Source organism: Pristiophorus japonicus, chromosome 5 (genome assembly GCF_044704955.1).
Source record: "Pristiophorus japonicus isolate sPriJap1 chromosome 5, sPriJap1.hap1, whole genome shotgun sequence".
Lineage (NCBI taxonomy): Eukaryota > Metazoa > Chordata > Chondrichthyes > Pristiophoridae > Pristiophorus > Pristiophorus japonicus.
Window position 1 is genome coordinate 29,576,051 of NC_091981.1, and position 18,798 is coordinate 29,594,848.

At 44.1% G+C, this 18,798-nt stretch overlaps 1 protein-coding gene across 2 annotated transcripts; it reads right to left on the reverse strand.

The window, feature by feature from the left end:
* Positions 1-1,261: 1,261 nt before the first annotated feature.
* Positions 1,262-12,000, reverse strand: vstm2a (V-set and transmembrane domain containing 2A). Of its 2 annotated transcripts, none has more exons than XM_070879827.1 (5): positions 11,500-12,000; positions 10,193-10,362; positions 6,658-6,708; positions 4,181-4,544; positions 1,262-2,330 (listed from the first exon to the last, which is right to left on the reverse strand). In XM_070879827.1, the coding sequence occupies exons 1-5, from the start codon at positions 11,576-11,578 to the stop codon at positions 2,296-2,298; spliced, it is 699 nt and encodes a 232-aa protein (XP_070735928.1). In that variant the 5' UTR covers positions 11,579-12,000; the 3' UTR covers positions 1,262-2,295. The 2 variants fall into 2 exon arrangements, with proteins under 2 accessions (XP_070735928.1, XP_070735927.1); XM_070879826.1 differs by having other exon boundaries at positions 1,262-2,449.
* Between the last annotated feature and the right edge of the window lie 6,798 nt (positions 12,001-18,798).

The following is an 18,798-nucleotide window of genomic DNA, read 5'->3' on the forward strand; positions in this document are numbered from 1 at the left end:
GCAGTCATGTATTTTATCATAGAAAGCAGGAAGAATGTTCCCGATGTTGGGGAAGCCCAGAACCAGGGGTCATAGTCGAAGGATAAGGGGTAAGCCATTTAGGACCGAGATGAGGAGAAACTTCTTCCCTCAGAAAATTGTGAACCTGTGGAATTCTCTACCGCAGAGAGTTGTTGAGGCCAGTTCGTTAGATATATTCAAAAGGGAGTTAGATGTGACCCTTACGGCTAAAGGGATCAAGGGGTGTGGAGAGAAAGCAGGAATGGGGTACTGAAGTTGCATGATCAGCCATGATCATATTGAATGGTGGTGCAGGCTCGAAGGGCCGAATGGCCTACTCCTGCACCTATTTTCTGTGTTTCTATAATTAGGAGGACATTTACAGGGCAGGGATTAATTGGATCGCTCTTTTAAAGAGCCGGCACAGGCACGATGGGCCGAATGGCCTCCTTAGGTGCGGAGTCATTCTATGATTCTACTAAAAAGCTTGCATTAATATAGCACCGGTCACCACCCCGGGACACCCAAAGCGCATTACAGCCAATAAAGTACCTTTGAAGTGTAGTTACTGTTGTAACACAGGAAATGCCTGCACAGCAAGCTCCCACGAGCAGCAACGTGATAATGACCAGATAATCTGCTTTTAGTGATGTTGATTGAGGGATATGGGCTTACTCCCCCGCTCTTCTTTCAAATAGTGCCATGGGATCTTTTAAGTCGATCTGAGAGGGCATCCAAAAGACTGCAGCTCGGTGCTGCCTCACTGGAGCGTCAGCCTAGATTTTTGTGCTCAGTACCATATACATACAATATCGTGCAGCCTAATAACCCCCTCCCCCGCTCTATTTAAACATTCCATCTATCTATCGATACCTTTAATCATTTGAGTAATAAAGATGGACCCAGCAATGAAGGCAATTCCTCACCTTCAGTATCCCAGCACAGAGCGTCCTGCTCCCGCGAGCACACATTGGGAATGAGTGGGCATGGATGACGAGCAGCTCTGAGGGTGCTGAATGTTCCCTATAATCTACATGGTTTACTAAGAGAAATTAATTTGAGAAGCTGATATTGCGTTATTCCTTCCATTACATTTTTTTCCACACAGTAAAGCAGTATGAAATGATTACATTAATATAGACCGGGGTGAGCATACATCTTCCAAATTTAATTTCAAATGTTTGACCCGACCAGGAAAGCCGGAGCTGCTCGTTAACCGCAGAATAATGAAACGGAAAAATAATAGAACATAGTCCTTGATTTTTGTTTTAATTCCAAGTGATTTAGTCTACATAATATATTTCCAGTCGGTATCTCTGCGGTCTAACTTTCACCGTGTTGCGGTTGGGTGAGGGCGGATCACACGAAGGTGACATTTTTATTACAGAGAAATTAAACATAACCCAGTCAACATTAACGCGATTCGTAAGATAACTCTTTTAAAAAATAAAACAACTCACAACATACCGTAAGTTTCTTTTTGTATTGTTCAACTCACAGACCGTACGAAAATTGTTTTAAATACACAACTTGCATTTCGATAAGGGGAGATTGTCCAGAGGCTTGAGTGAATACGTTAACAGAAGTGGAAAAAATAACGGATCACACAGTGTCGCATTATTAAAATTAGAATTTAGCCAGTTAGTTAAGAAAAAAAACGTACTGGAATCACAACAGGCATTGAAATGATAGAGGGAAGCGTTGCGCCCTCTTATGGGGAAGGGTATAACGACAGCACACTGAGAAGCAGTAAATTATCTCGGTTAGCTCAGCTCTGCACATACAGGAGATTCCAACGAATTGATTTATCAAACTAGTACAGGTAAAATGTAACATCCAGGTGTTGAGCGCAGCTGCACGTGTCTTGAAGGTGTCTCTATTGCAATGAGGATCCTGCACACATTTACACAGATATTTATGACGGAAATCACGACTCCTTCAAAGGGGACCATCAGGATACCATTAAAGTGGAGATGGCGCAGTTAAAATCTTGTACATACGTTGTCAGCCGCCGATGCGGTACGTTAGTTGACAGGTTTCAGATGCACCCGTGTTCTCCGGGTGCACAATGGTGTGAGAGGAGGCCCTTAGACTTGAAATCTTGCACATGAATTTGCCCCCCCCAAAAAGGTGTTCATTATCAACATCAAATCCATTTGCAGTGAAATCTCCTGAGCAATGCCGTCAGTGGTGCTTTATTTCTCTGCCTTGCTCCTCGCTAAGGGCTCCCGTTTTCTACAGAATTACAGTACATTGGGTGCAGAGGGGTGGGAGTTTAAAGTCGATTTTTGCTGTTCAATCCGTGGATTTTACCATCCAATCGCTCTTTGCTTTAAGAGAAAGTGATAGTGGAAAAGTCAGCACTAAGACTATAGCAAAGCACCCTTCACAAAGCCACAAAATAGCAGCAGGACACCTAGTCCATCGCTTGCAGCTACGATCGTCGTACCTGCGGAAGAAGTTAAAATATTCGCTCATCTGGAAGATTTTGTTTCCCAATATTTCTTAGCAAACGTTTTTTTCTCTCGCAACACATGTATTTCAAATTAGCGCTGCATTTCCTGCTAATGCCCATCGCTTCGCTTGGCATGCAATCCAAACAACAACATGACAGATACAGTCCGACCCTGATAAAACCAAAGGGCCAGGAACTGATCCTAAGTAGAAAGCAGGATTCTCAGAGGCAACATCTAATCAATGAAATAACAAAACAGCGTGAGAATGGTGTATCTGGTGCATCATAAAACAGCCGAACCCTCTGCGGAATAGCCTATGTTAATCTGCAGTTTCAAAATCAGCCAGGGGTAACACGTTCTTGCTTCAAGTGGCGCAATCTGACCTTATCAAAAGGTGATTTTAAAATAAAACTACCGTCTACACATTAGAGAAACGTGCATAATAATGTATATATTACATAAGCTGCTAATTATGTGCCATTGTAATATTGTAAATAATTACAGTACAATACAAGCGTTATAGTCGTTCAGCTTTGTGCTTATACAATCAGACCAAATATATTACACACAGACCGGATCGAATAGATTTTAGGGAGGCAAGGTGTATCTTAACAGGGAAGTGAAGCAAACCTATAACACAAATGGCAACTCTATCCTACCATCCGGTTAAGGTACTGAATGAATCGTGTTTTATCTGTGGATACATTCCTGCCATTAGTAACACTACATAGTTTATTTTCCCAGTTTTGACAACATCCTTCCAATACTGCAACACACGTGATCCATGCCATGAGCCCGCGGGCTCGGCATCACGTGGTCTTTATTACTCTTTGAAATGTGCCTCGGCTAAATAATGATACCTGCATTCACTTACAAATAGCTTGAATTGCGTTCAGGGGACTCAACGGAACTCAGAGGCCTTTGCCTTCCTTATAATCTGCTCAGGCTTGGCCCCTGTGGTCTGCGATGTCATTAGATTCAATTGCAGCTCACTGTTAGCCAAGTAATCTATATACCTATATGCGTAGGCATTGGACACAGATTGCATATGCTTTATGAACAAACAGGTTATATATTAACTAGTATATAGTTCTATCTATTAGCCTACAGATGCCCCATGAATAACCTATAGATTCTGGTGCCTTGGCCAACATTTCCCCCTCAGCTAGCATCACCAAAAGATAGAATAGCTGGCCATTCCTCTTATTTGATCGTTGTTGGATCTTGCTGTGCACAAATGTGGCTGCTGCTTTTGCCTACACAACATTGACTACAGTTCTAAATATTATTATTTAGTTGGGAGGCACTTTGGAACATCCTGAGGCCTTGATAAAAGGTGTAACATAATAACATTTCAGTCTTTATAAATAAATTACCAACTATAGCGCTCCATATTATGTATATACTTCTGTTAGTCTATATGTATATGTGTTTACTACAATATATACCTTAATTATATTACACATAATTCTCTATGAATAAATGATATAGATAATTCAGATATGCATCTAATATAAATAGTAGATTATTCCTTTTCAATAATATATTATTTATATATGTATATCATTAATATATATACACATGTGCTTCCAGTACATATCTAAAGGTTTAATATCACCATGCTTCATAAATAAGTGAACTGTACAGAGATGGAGTACCAGTTGAATGTGTGAACAGGCCCCATTTGATAGGTTCACTCCTGGTAAAGGCTATGCCTTACCTACCTGATGTGGATGTGGTGCTCTGCCTGAGGATTGTGGCCGCCGGCCTGGATGTGGCTCCTGTCTGCCCTTGGTGTGCTACTCCGCCTTTGGAGGAGTGGCGGCCCGGTCGCTCGCTGGGAGGCGCCACCACTGCAGGAGGATTCCGCAAGCCCTTGCCATCGTGTAGGGGTAGTGGCGGTGCCTCGAGCGCTTGGAGGGCCCGAGCGTGGCTCGTGTTCACGTAGAGATGCCCCTGAGCCGTGTACTCATGCAGCTCCCCATTGTTGGCATCAGTTACCCGACACTCGTACAGCCCTTCATCATCCTTCCGCACTTTGGAGATCTGCAGTTTATGTGAGATGTCGCTGCCCATCACTTTCACTGTCTGCAAAAGGGGAGAAATGACTATCTGATAAATAGACCATCATCACATCAATATCACCATTTTCAACCACACCATCACCATTATCCACACCACCCCATCATCATTATTACCATCACCATCCTTACCATCACCACCACCATCCACACCATCACCATCCACATCAGCACCACCACCATCAAAATCCCCCCACCATCACCACCACCATCATCACCACCATCACCATTCACACAATCACTACCACCATCACCACCACTACCACCATCACGATCACCACCACCATCATCATCACGATCACCACCACCATCACTACCACCACCACCACCATCACCACCATCTTCACCACCATCCACACTATCATCACCATAACCACCATCACCATCATCACCATCACCACCACCACCATCATCCACACTACCAACACCACCACCATCCAGCGTAAAGCCCTATCATAAAGCTCCCCACTACAAGAGCGTGTATGTAATTCAAAAATGCATCTGGCCATGTCTCGTGTAAATTGTAATTTTATTCATGTGCTGAAATGTTGACGCGTTGAGCTTTGTTGTACCGCACCGGAGATATTCAAGGCCTTGCTGATGCGGTGTTTGTCTGGTCATCCTACACCTTCCTGTAATTATCCAATGTGTTAATGGCATGATTAGATCTGCGGTTTATTCAAAGAGAAGTTCAGGTGTTAGAGGCGCATTAAACAACGCTCTATTGTAAAATAATTAATGCTAACCGGAACAGATTCAGTGCAATTTCTGAAAGAAGCACTGGGTAAAGGAACGCAACATTCCCCATGGAGACTGGAAACGGTAGGAATGCAGGGTTGAAGTTTATGAGACTCCGACATCAGTGTTGATATTTGATGACCTGAGTTAGGATCCGACTAACTGGGCACATAGAATCAGAACTCGGATAATGGTAAGGATTGCGTCCTAAATTAAGATTAACGTCAGTCTGGGATTACTTGTGGGTCTGGGTATCCTCGGGTCTAGATTGGTTTGAAGGACACAGTAACGCCGCATAAATGTATTGTAACGGAACAGTTTGTTGCGTTTATTATGGTAAATCCCTAATGTGTATTTGGTCACACAATGTGATACTGACAGTAACCAATTAAAGGAGCGAGAATGCTAAGTAATATTATCATTCATTACTTTTACTCCATTAAGGAATTAATTGAATTTAAATAAATTTAAATTGCTAAATTTGACCAAATTCATAAAAGCAATGAATGATAATATTACTTAGCATTCTCGCTCCTTTAATTGGTCACTGTCAGTATCACATTGTGTAACCAAAATGTGTAACTGGTATTTTTTATGAATTTGGTCAAATTTAGCAATTTAAATTTATTTAAATTCAATTAATACTAGTTGCACATTTTGCTTTAACTTTGTCGCGTTCTGCAAGAAAACGACGCGCACACAATGGTCCAATCACTGACTAGACTAATGTATTATGTGACATTACCATCATAGGCAGTCCCTCGGAATTGAGGAAGACTTGCTTCCACTCTTAAAAGGAGTCCTTAGGTGGCTGAACAGTCCAATAGGAGAACTACAGTCTCTCACAGGTGGGACAGATAGTCGTTGAGGAAAGGGGTGGGTGGGACTGGTTTGCCGCATGCATGCTATTTGTGCTAGATTTTGCATTATTTCTACAGTCCGTAAATGTTCCTGTTTTCACTGGCAGACATTGGATGGTAGCTGTATTTTATACCCTAGCTGGTCAACTGACCACATCTCAGACACACAGACAGCTCCCTCTCCTGCCCGTCCATTCAGAAGCAGCAGAACTGACCACACCTCTGAACCCGCCCAGGTGTCTGAAACCGACCACATCTCGAAAACCGACCATATTTCAAAATCCGGCCACATCTGAGAAACTGACCATAACGCAGAAACCGTCCATACGTCAGAAACTGACCACATCTGAGAAACTGATCAATATCTGAGAATCTGACCGCATCTGAGAAACTGACCATGTTTGAGAAACTGACCATGTCTCCCTCGCTCCCCTTCCATGCGGAGCCGAAGATTTATGCAATTGCATTAAGAGAGCACGCTTGTGCCGACACCGGTCCCGCTTTGTCGAGACATTTACTCACACTTATTTTCGTCTCGTCGTTGATCATTTCGCTTTGTGGAAAAGTGTCCAACTGCATGAAAGACAAAATCATTGAACACAACATGAGATACAGACATCACCCAGAGCAAACAAGGCGCCAGCGCTGGTACAATTATATTGCAGGGTGGAAATGTACTGGTAAACACTTAAAAAATTGACATTACACTTCGCCGATATCACTCTTGAGTGATTGAGTCTAATGTAATACACAAACCCTGTCGCAGGCGGCGCATGAACTGTTAAATCTTCCATTCCAATCGTCGCTGATGTTTAGATCAATGTGAATTCAATGGCTGCTTTAAACTGGCCCAGGATTTCTGTATCTGGTGTTACACCGGGCGCATTGATCGAGCGATAATATCCATGTACCCAGATGTGCTCCCATAATGGCTGATGGGTTATACACATGACACGCTTGGAAAGTCTCTAAATGTTTTCAGATATTTCGCGGTAATCCATGAGATTATAAGCACCTAACTTTTCCCAGTGCTGTGCTTGGTTCTCGGTCTATGGCTGTTCTTTATCTTGCAAGTAATTTGGTCGGGCACGGAGTCAGTTATCAAACCGGCCTTGTAGCACAGCCTGTGTGAGATATTGCGGTGAATCCTTCTCGTCACCATCAACAGCACAGTGTCTGTTAAAGGCGATATAACCTGATGTCTTCATCCACTATTAATTCACTCGAGTCCCGGGCTCGCATTAGCCTGGACCTTTAACAAGTGGCAACACTTGGAGCTTTGCCTTGTTTCTTGCACAGTTCGAATCCATTCCCCTCACATTATGCCTCCCTCCCCAGTCCTACCGCTTGGCTCCGTCACCAAACCCGCGAAGATTTTTCTTGTCCAACTGACAGGCGGACCGCTCTCTCCTGCCGAGTTCGCGGTCATAAATCTGACAAGAACCCCAATTTGGAGAGAAGTGCCGCATGTTAACTAACACCAGCTCTGTCCGGTAGGCAATATGAGAGTATCCCTTCAGTTACAAAACACGGATTTCGAGGCAAACTGCTCAGCGCGTGGTGCGCCTTACACCGTGTAAATCATCGTTTTAATAACGCACCGTGTTGACTCCTATTCTTCTTTTAAAGGCTCACATCGGAAAAAAAAATCAAACCACAAATGGGGCAGTGCAGTTTTGATCTACACCCTCCAATTTGTATTTTGATGTGCCCGAGTTACTGCGGAGCGTTGGATTTGCATTGAAGGGTGTCGGAGAGGAGACGCCACTAAGTACATAAATGCTCTCCAAATCCAGTCAACTTCAAGACCGCAATAGAATCATCACGTAGGTTTAAATAAATGGGTCACTTTATCGATCTGACTAATGAAATACGGTAAAAAAATAATGCAGCATGAGGAGGTGTACGAGTATGTGTGAGGGAATGTTTGTATGTGAGGGTGAATGAGGGAGTGTTTGAGAATGTGACTGTGTGTGAGGGAGTGTGTGTGTGTGAGGGTGCGTGTATGAGGATGTGTGTGTGTGTGAGGGTACGTGTGAGAGAGAGGGTGAGTGTGAGGGAGAGTGAGTGTCTGTGTGAGGGTGTGCTTGTGTGAGGGAGTGTGTATTGGTGTGAGGGTGCATGTGTGTGTGAGGGTGTGTGTGAATGTGAGTGTGTAAGAATGTGAGTGTGTGTGAATGTGTATGTGTGAGTGTGTGTGTGTGAGAGAGAGAATGTGAATCTGTATGTGTGTGAATGTGTGTGTGTGTGAATGTGTGTGTGTGAGAGAATGTGAGTCTGTATATGTGTGAACGAGTGTGTGTGTGAATATGTGTGAGTGAGAATGTGAGTGCATGTGTGTGAGAATGTGTGTATGAGAGCATGCTTGTGTGTGAGGGTGTGTGTGAGGGTGTATGTGTCAGAGTGAGTGCATGTGTGAGAGTGTGTGACTGTGAGTATGAGGGGGTGTGTGTGCGAGAGTGAGTATGTGTGAGGGAGTGTGTGTATGTGATGGTGAGTGTGAGAGTGAGTGTATATGTGAGTGAGTGTATGTGTGAGGGAGTGTGTGTGAGGGTGTGTGTATGTGAGGGTGTATCTGTGTATGTCTGAGGGCGTGCTTGTATGTGAGGGAGTGTGTGTGTGTGTGTGTGTCACTCTGACACACACCCTCACACACACACTCCCTCACGCATACACTCACTCTCAACACACTCACCATCACATGCACACACTCCCTCACACATACTCACTTTCACATATACACTCCTTCACACATACTCACTCTCACACACACACCCTTTCACACACACACTCAGAGATTGTGACTAAGAGAGTGCGCGAGTGAGGGCATGTGTATGAATGTGGGTGCGGGTGTGAGTGTGTAGGTGTGGGAGTGTGTGTGAGGAGGTATGTGAGGGAATGCGAGTGTATGTCAATATGAGTGTATGTGTGGGCGAGTGTAAATGTTTGAGGACGTGTGTGTGTGTACGTGTGAGGGAATACTAGTGTGTGAGGGAGTGAATGAGGGTATATTTGTGACGGAGTGTGTGAATGAGGGAGTGGGAGTGTGTGAGTTTGAAAGTGTGTGTGTGTGAGTGATTGGGTGTGTGAGGGAGTGTGTCAGTTTGAGAGTGTGTGTGAGGGAGTGTTTGGGAGTGTGTGTGAAGTGTGCGTGGGAATGTGTGTGTGAGGGAGTGTGTGTCAGTGAGTGAGTGTGTGAGGGAGTGTGTGTGTAAGGGAGTGTGTGTGTGTGAGGGATTGTGTGTGTGAGGATTGTGTGTGAGGGTGTGTGTGAGTTTGAGAGTGTGGGTGTGTGAGGGACTGGATGTGTGAGGGAGTGTGTGTTTGAGGGACTGGGTGTGTGAGAGAGTGCTTGTGTGTGTGAGGAAGGGCGTGTGTGTGTGCGGATGTGTGTGTGAGGGAGTGGGTGTGTGAGGGACTGGGTGTGTGAGGCAGTGTGTGTGTAAGGGAGTGAGTATGTGAGGCAGTGTGTATATGTGTGTGTGTGAGGGAGTGTGTGTGAGGCAGTGTGGATGTGTGTGTGTGAGGGACTGGGTGTGTGAGGCAGTGTGTGTGTGTGTGTGTGAGGGTGTGAGTATGTTTGTGTGTGAGGGATTGGGTGTGTGAGGCAGTGTGTGTGTGAGGGAATGAGTATGTGTGTATGTGAGGATGTGTGGGTGTGAGGGACTGGGTGTGTGAGGCAGTGTGTTTGTGTGAGGGAGTGAGTATGCGAGGGTGTGTGTTTGTGAGGGAGTGAGGATGTGTGTGTGTGAGAGAGACTGGGTGTGTAAGGCAGTGTGTGTGTGTGAGGGAGTGAGTATGCGAGGGTGTGTGTTTGTGAGGGAGTGAGGATGTGTGTGTGTGAGAGAGACTGGGTGTGTCAGGCAGTGTGTGTGTGTGAGGGAGTGTGTGTGTGTGTGTGTGAGGGAGTGAATGTGTGAGGATGTGTGTGTGTGCGTGAGGGAGTGTGTGAGGGTATGTGTGTGTGTGAGGGACTGGGTGTGCGGGGAGAGCGGCGCAAGGGGGCGGCGGGCGGAATAAGCAGCAGAGCAGCAGGATCCCCGCGGGTGTCGAGTACCTTTATCTTGCTGGTTTCTGGGCTATATTCCTGCTCGGATGGAGCTCGGATGAACCACCACTGGATCTCCAGGTAATAGGACGGGGAGCCGCTGCCCCTGAAAGCACAGGCCATTTCCACATTGTCCCCTTCTCTCGCTGTCACACTCTCGGGGAGTTCAGTGAATCGCGCTGGAAATAAATATTCAGATTTTACCCAAAAAAAAATGGAGTTAAAACCGGACTCCTCCCGCCAAATATCCTGAGCCCGAATGGAAAGCGCTCAGCCCATTCTCTCCACACGTAGCGCCCTGGCCAGCAACAGCTGGGCTGGCTGATGTTGTTTAAAAGACCTGGTGCTGATCCAGTTATTAAATCAGTTCGCAATCTCCTTCCGCTTCCAATGTGCACGCATTATTAATAATAGTTCTCAATAATAATAATAATACATTTTTAAATGCAAGTTAGACAGTGAATACAAAGAAGAGCCATCGGCCGCAGATAATGCAACCATCTCGCGTGGGGACCGAAAGTAATGCTTCACATCAAGTGACTGACAGTAAATAATTTATTCCCTTTCTATATCTTCTCTCCATCGGTTCTCCCATCATTTCATTCCCTCGATCTTTTCCATCTGCAATTTATCACTTGCCTTTCACTCTCCCCGCCGCACGGCTCCCATTCCTCCCACTTTTCCCAATTCTCCCTCATTTCACACTTTCTCCCTCTGCTCTCCTTGTCCCCTTCCTTTCTCCTTCTCCGTTTTCCAATTTAATCTTTCTCTCCCCCTTCCTGCCGCCCGTTCTCGATCTTCCCTGCACTTCACCGTTAAAATCAGATTCTTCCTGGGAACAGCCAGGATTGAGCCCCACAGTAAATCTCTCTCTCACACACACACACCTTCATTTCTGCAGGACTACAATGCAAGACATGGATTGTTGTCGAACCTCGGACTGTTGGCACAGTCAGGGGATGTACTGGAGAGACGTGAACTTGTTCATGGTCGCTGTCTCTCCATGTCGACTGGCGTCTATTCGCTCTATCAGGATAACTGACCGACTCCATCCATTCACTCACAGTCCAGAACCTTGATAGTTTGTTTACCCCACCACGATATTTTCTATACTATTTCTATTTTGCCCTTCACATTCCAACAAATTGCCTCCCATTATCCCGCAAATATATCTCAATAATTCCAATTACCAGCAAAGACTGCTTTACAAATAGCAACATGTTTCTCTATGTGTCTGTCTGTCTCTCTCTCTATTGTTTTAATCTCTGTCACCGGAGCGTTACAACGGGTTTATTTATGAAGAGTCACAGACTTACCTTGGGATGAAAACCCCAGATGAGCGCAAAAAACAAAAATGCAGCCAAATCCAAGAGAAAGAGGAAAGGTCCCCATCATCCCAGCCAGACATCAGCAGCGAAGAATCCTAGCGTCCTGACAAATTATAAAAACGAAATAGTAATTCTTTTCGGGAGCCGGTCTAATAGCTGCTGCATTCTGCTGACGGCTCGGCTGCTTTCGTGTTGTGTATGTGTTGTGTGTGTTGGAGATCAGTGTTTGTGGAGGTTAGCGAGAATGCAGCTGGCGAGCCCCTAGCCCAGCTCCGGAGTGAGCAGACGCTTCTGTGGAACAGTGCGAGCGCTGCTCGCTGCTCTCGGTACCTGTCTCCAGTGCGTCAGTCACTTCTCCCCATTGCGTCTCCAGCCTCATCACATTCTGTGAGCGGCCCCAGGAAATATCCGCCCATCAGACCAATCAACCTTACACACACTGCGACTTCCAGAGCTCGGGCTGTGCCGCTCCGAGTGCTTAGGACCCTGCAACCTGCGCTCGGCAAAAACAACGCGCTCGCCCACTTTCCGAGCAAAAGGCGTATTACACCAAGAGCCCGTTATTTGCATCGCGACGCTCGTGTTAGCGACACACGCTCGCAATCCAACAACTCATGCGCGCAATGCAAAGGACCAGCTTTACCGCTTTGCATTCCAAGTATTTCTCCCCCCCCCCTGTATTGTAACTAATACAGCATAGACCGCCGGATATCGCCGCATAGCGTGTGCTTTGCACTGGGGCGGAGGTGTAATGCAGTCTGTGCCTTGTTTTTCACTGCATCTTACCCCCCCCCCCCCAAAACAACTCGGTGCCTTAGCGTTCAATTGGACTGCGCGGAGAGAGGGTCAAGATTAACAGTTGCTTTCGAACCCAGTTCCATTGTATGAGTTTTCATTTCACATCAGCCGCGGGAAAGAGGAAGATAAACTTCACAAACTGGCAGTGAACTTATCGAATAAAGTGTTTTTTAATCGATCGATTATCGCTCGTTTTTATTACAATGATAATCAGAACGGCCACTGCAGCATGAATGGATAATTAAACCATCTAATAACCTTCTCTATTCCAGGGCATTATTTGCCTCTGACGCCGTGTTATACACACCCTGATAGTTGGTGCAATATTGAAAAAAAATGATCAGTCAAGAGAAGAGACCAGCGAGCTTATAACACACGTGCAGCACACCCAGCCTCCATTTTCAAAGGGATTGGGTGATTTGTACATTAACAGGATCAGTTCAGCACATGGGGAAAACACGTCCCCTGTTGTCACATGGTGTCCGGGCCTTGACTGCTGGTACCAGACTCATGAATCTAATGTCAGAACCAACCATTTCATATGGGCTGGAATAAAACAATAGGCCAGCGACATTTTATTAGCTTTCTATGTAAAGAGAAATATATCATTTGTCCGCAGTAAGGAATGTTTGGGAGTGTGCTAGAAAGTTCTACAATGTTGGCCCTGTTATTGTCATCCAGCGTTATGCCACCTGAACTCCACTTCCCGAATACCGGTGTGGCACTCTCCCAGTCTTCTGTTGTTCCATGCTCATTGCAGTGACTGTACAAATGCTAAGTTTCGGGATGTGCAGATAACCCTTCGCGTTATCAGCAGGCCAGAGTTGTCAAATTCATACCATTTACACAACAGATTGAGAGTTTCAGGCTCTGTTGCACTCCACCATATGCCACGTGCCCTGTGTCACATCCTGTACGTGTTCCATGGCACTGCTTGTTCGTGGCTGGTTCGATGACTCAGAAACGGCAATACACCCAGGCTGTAGCAGAGTGTATGTACACAGTACCCTCAAACATAGAAACATAGAAAATAGGTGCAGGAGTACGCCATTCGCCCCTTCAAGCCTGCACCACCATTCAATAAGGTTATGGCTGATCATTCCCTCAGTACTCCTTTCCGCTTTTTCTCCATACCCCTTGATCTCTTTAGCCGTAAGGGCCATATCTAACTCCCTCTTGAATATATCCAATGAACTGGCATCAACAACTCTCTGCGGCAGGGAATTCCACAGGTTAACAACTCTCTGAGTGAAGAAGTTTCTCCTCAACTCAGTCCTAAATGGCCTATCTCTTATCTATAGACTATGTCCTCTAGTTCTGGACTTCCCCAACATCGGGAACATTCTTCCCGCATCTAACCTGTCCAGTCCCATCAGAATCTTATACGTTTCTATGAAATCCCCTCTCATCCTTCTAAACTCCAGTGAATAAAGGCCCAGTTCATCCAGTCTCTCCTCATATGTCAGTCCAGCCATTCCTGGAATCAGTCTGGTGAATCTTCGCTGCACTCCCTCAATAGCAAGAACGTCCTTCCTCAGATTGGGAGGCCAAAACTGAACACAATATTTCAGGTGAGGCCTCACCAAGGCCCTGTACAATGGCAGTAAGACCTCCCTGCTCCTATACTCAATTCCCCTAGCTATGAAGGCCAACATACCATTTGCCTTCTTCACCGCCTGCTGTACCTACATGCCAACATTCAATGACTGATGAACCATGACACCCAGGTCTCATTGCACCTCCCCTTTTCCTAATCTGCCGCCATTCAGATAATATTCTACCTTCGTGTTTTTGCCCCCAAAATGGATAACCTCACATTTATCCACATTATACTGCATCTGCCATGCATTTGCCCACTCACCTAACCTGTCCAAGTCACCCTGCAGCCTCTTAGCATCTTCCTCACAGCTCACACTGCCACCCAGTTTAGTGTCATCTGCAAACTTGGAGATATTACACTCAATTCCTTCATCTAAATTGTTAATGTATATTGTAAAGAGCTGGGCTCCCAGCACTAAGCCCTGAGGTTTAGAGGGGATTTGAGGGTTTTTCTCCACCCAAATGGTGGTCGGGGTCTGGAACTCACTGCTTGAAAGGATGGTAGAGGCAGAAACCCTCATCACATTTAAAAATTACTTGGATATGCACTTGAAGTGCCGTAACCCACAAGGCTATGGACCGGAAAGTGGGATTAGATTGGATAGCTCTTTGTCGGCCGGCGCGGACATGATGGGCCAAATTGGCCTCCTTCTGTGCTGTAAATGTCTATGATTCTATGATATGTTTCTACTCTTCATCTTTGACTTCACCATATCTCAATCAGTATGTTGAAGTAGACAATTCATCAAAGTATGCATGTACTTCTTGTGATCAAAGATCATTAGCCGGTGGCAAGGCAATGATCAATCACGAAGAACATGTCAGGAGCCATTCACTTTATCATCCCTTGCTTTGGGAAGAACACAAAATATTTCATTTTGATTCAGAATGTCTTTTTTAAACATTACCTTTAAATGGTTTTGTTCAGTTACATTCGGCTATCAATCATATTTCTAACTGTCACTGTTGCCAAAGGTAACAGAAAAATGATTAAATCTAAATAAGATGGTCAGCAAAAAGTATTTCATGTCATTGTACTTTCACTATTGGCAAAAATAAATGAGTAAGTATTAACACAGATCAGCCCTACATTTTAGAGTAACCCCTCGTCATGTTACAGTCTGCTAACTCACAGCTTTCAATCATTTGCAAGATGAGCATATCCCTCTTCAAATCTGTCTACCAATGACATATTTCTCTCATTTTCTTTCAACAACGACAACATCTTGTATTTATATAGCGCCTGTAACATAATAAACGTCCTGAGGTGCTTCACGCAGTGTTATTTGACACACGCTCTCAGTAGCCCCTCTTTCACTTGGTGTCTCATCTTTTCTATGATATTCCCCTTTTCTCTTGAATATTCTTATCTCCGCTGGTGCCTCTTTGCTCAGTCCTGTGTGATTCTCTTTTCTGATCCTGGTACCTTCTTCCATTATCCCGTGGGTTCTTATTTCTCTACCTTCCGCATCTATCCCATCTTTCCTAGGATTTCCTTCTCCCACACTATCTATGCTCTCCCTCACTATGTCTTCTTTTCTTTCTTGGCATCTCGTTTCTCTGACCCTGGGGTATAACCTCTTCATCCGACAACATTGTCTCATTTTTCTACCCTAGAATTTCCTACTTTACCTCACCATTTCAGCTTCTAATTTTAGCTGTGAGGAAAGATTGGATCGGTTGGGTTTGTTTTCTTTGGAACAGAGGAGGCTGAAGGGAGACCTTATTGAGGTGTGTAAAATTATGAGGGTCCTAGATAGAGTGGATACGAAGGACATATTTCCCTTAGCAGAGAGGTCAACAACTAGGGGGCATAGATTTAAAGTAATTGATAAGAAGTTTAGAGGGGATTTGAGTTTTTTTTTCACCCAAATGGTGGTCTGGAACTCACTGCTTGAAAGGATGGTAGAGGCAGAAACCCTCATCAGATTTAAAAATTACTTGGATATGCACTTGAAGTACCGTAACCCACAAGGCTATGGACCGGAAAGTGGGATTCGACTGGATAGCTCTTTGTCGGCCGGCGCAGACATGATGGGGCAAATTGACCTCCTTCTGTGCTGTAAATGTCTATGATTCTATGATATGTTTCTACTCTTCATCTTTGACTTCACCATATCTCAATTAGTATGAACCAGTAGACAATTCATCAAAATATACATGTACTTCTTGATCTGTGGAATATTCACAAAGTTACCTGCCTACCTAATTGATGGTAGGTCCCATGGCTATGACATTTCAAGGATTTCTGTATTCATGGTGATGGTAACACTGAATTTGTAGGAACGTACTCCACATCCAATTTCATGCTCCAAATATTAACTGTCAGTTAGCATTGCAGAGATTTCATTAGGACATCCTGAGTAGCATGGGAATGCATGTTAGTTGACTTATAGTAGCCCAGTTAGCCAACATGCCTATCAATGTATCTTCTATGACATATCCCCTCTTTCTATCTCATAAATACATTATCTAGATTCCTCCAGTTTACTGACATTTATTGCAATGCAGCTCCTGTATTATTAGAACTTTTGAGTCATTAGGTCACGATGTCTTCCCTCACATATGGAATTCAGCATTGCTGTATGACTCTATCTGTCTTTTTACTGCACACTTGTCTTTGGTGACTCACCACAGCAGTGAATAAGAGAGCAGTACCCCTTATACTATCACAGTCCTGCCTTCTAAAACTCTCATCCCACAGCTGTGCTTTGCTACATTTTTCACTCTTCAAAAGTTTACTTAAAACCTATTTCCCCAATAAGGCTCAGTCATTTCTCTTACCTCTTCCCCTAACTGGTCCATTTCCATTGACCTCCTGCTTTGTGCGGTATCTTGGGATGTTTTGATAGTGTCAATGAAGCTATGTAAGTGCTGCTGATATCTTCTGTATTTTACATTGGTTTCACTGCATTCTAGTCACCATGCGCTGGTGGTATATCTTCAGCTAGTACTGCCTTTCCAAATTAAAATTCCAAAGTAAAAACACAGTAGCAATGTGCCTATAGACAATGGCATTTTGGTGTCACTGTGTAACAATTATTTAGACATTTGGCTTTGCAAGCCTATTTTGAATGCAATGTGACATTCTAGTTTTGAGTTTTTTTTTCATTGTATGACAATTCCTTGATTAATACAATAAGTTTTTATAATTTTTTTTGTAAACATTGAAAAGAAAGAAAACAGGTACCTCTCACATCCTCAGGACCTCCCAAAGCACTTCACAGCGATGAATTACTTTTGATTTCCAGTTGCTGTTGATAAATACTGCAGCCGATTTGCACATAACAAGATCCCAAAAACAACAATCAGCTGAATGATCGGATAATCTGTTTTACTGGTATTGATTTAGGGAGAAATGTTAGCTAGGAGATGAAGAGAACTCCATAGCTCTTCTTTGAATGATGCCATGAGATCTTTTATGTCTACCTGAACAGGTAGCCTGGGTCCCGGTTTAATATCTCATCTGAAAGACAGCAATCCTGACAGTTCCTCAATAGTGCACTTTCTCATGTCAATCTAGATTTTGTACTCAAATCCTGGAATGGTGCCTGAATTCACAAACTTCTGACTCAGACGTGAGAGGTTACGACTGAGCCAAGCTGACACTAAGTCAAAGCTTTCAGAATTTTTTTAATGTGTAGAAATTTCTTGTTCTTGTTAATAGAATTAAATGTTTATTATTGCAATGAGACCGAGCCATGTCATTTTTTGCTGTCATCTATTTTGCTGCTTCATAATCCATCTTGCGGAATCTTTTAACGTTTACGTTGATGCACACTGCATTGAGATAGTTGTCCAGTACTACTTTAAGTTTTGGCAATGGGTTTTACATAGCATTACATAGGATATGCAGCACAGAAACAGGCCATTCGGCCTAATCAGTCCATGCTGATGTTTATGTCCACTTTTTTTTATTAAAGCCATGTGATCTTTTGCTATAATTTGTGTTGCTGTATAATTCTCAGTCTTGCAATGCCTTGAATTTAAGATTCTGATCCTTGTTTTCAAATCCCTCTATGGTTTCACCTCTCCCTATCTCTGGAACCTCCTCCAGTCCTATAGCTACACCGTCCGAGAAATCTGCGTTCCTCCAATTCTGGCCTCTTTTGCATCTGCCGCTCCCTTCATCCCTCCATTGGTGCCTTTGACTTCAGCTGACTAGGTTCAAAACTCTGGAATTACCTCCCTATATCTCTCTGCTTATCGCCCTCTCTCTCCTCCTTAAGCCACTCCTTAAAACCTACTTCTTTGTCACCTGTTCTCGTATCTCCTTATTTGTCTTGGTGTAAATTTTTGGCTGACAATGCTCCTGTGAAGCAGCTTGGGACGTTTTACTATGTTAAAGGCACTATATAAATGCAAGTTGTTCTGGTTGCTGCTACTGAAGTTCATTTGGTGCTATTTGTGCCTGTCCACCCTTTATATCATTCTTTTTCTCCAAGGCCAAGCCATGTGTGAGATGATATGGGACTCTAGCATCTGCCTTTAATTAGCAACATGGAAGATATTCAGCAGGCGCTTGTTGGGTGGAATAGAAATGCCCAGTTTTACAGCAAGATAATCAATAGAAGTCACCAAACATGTCTACAGGTCATACAACTCAGTAGTGCCATGTGCAAGTCGAGATCCTGCATTGTTGAGGCTGACCACAGACAACACTCAAAGCAGTGGACATGAACAGAAAAGAATGCTACAGAATTTATCCAGAAACTGATGCAGTGTTTGGATTTTGCACTGACACTGCACACTCCTATTAGTGACAGGAGCAACATTTCCAGTCTGCTTATTGAAACATGTGCAACTGAAGTGGACTTTGGTAACATAGAACATTTTGAGAACGAGAAGAGACAGACATTGTGCAGTGGTGAAAATAACCTCTTGTTTTAC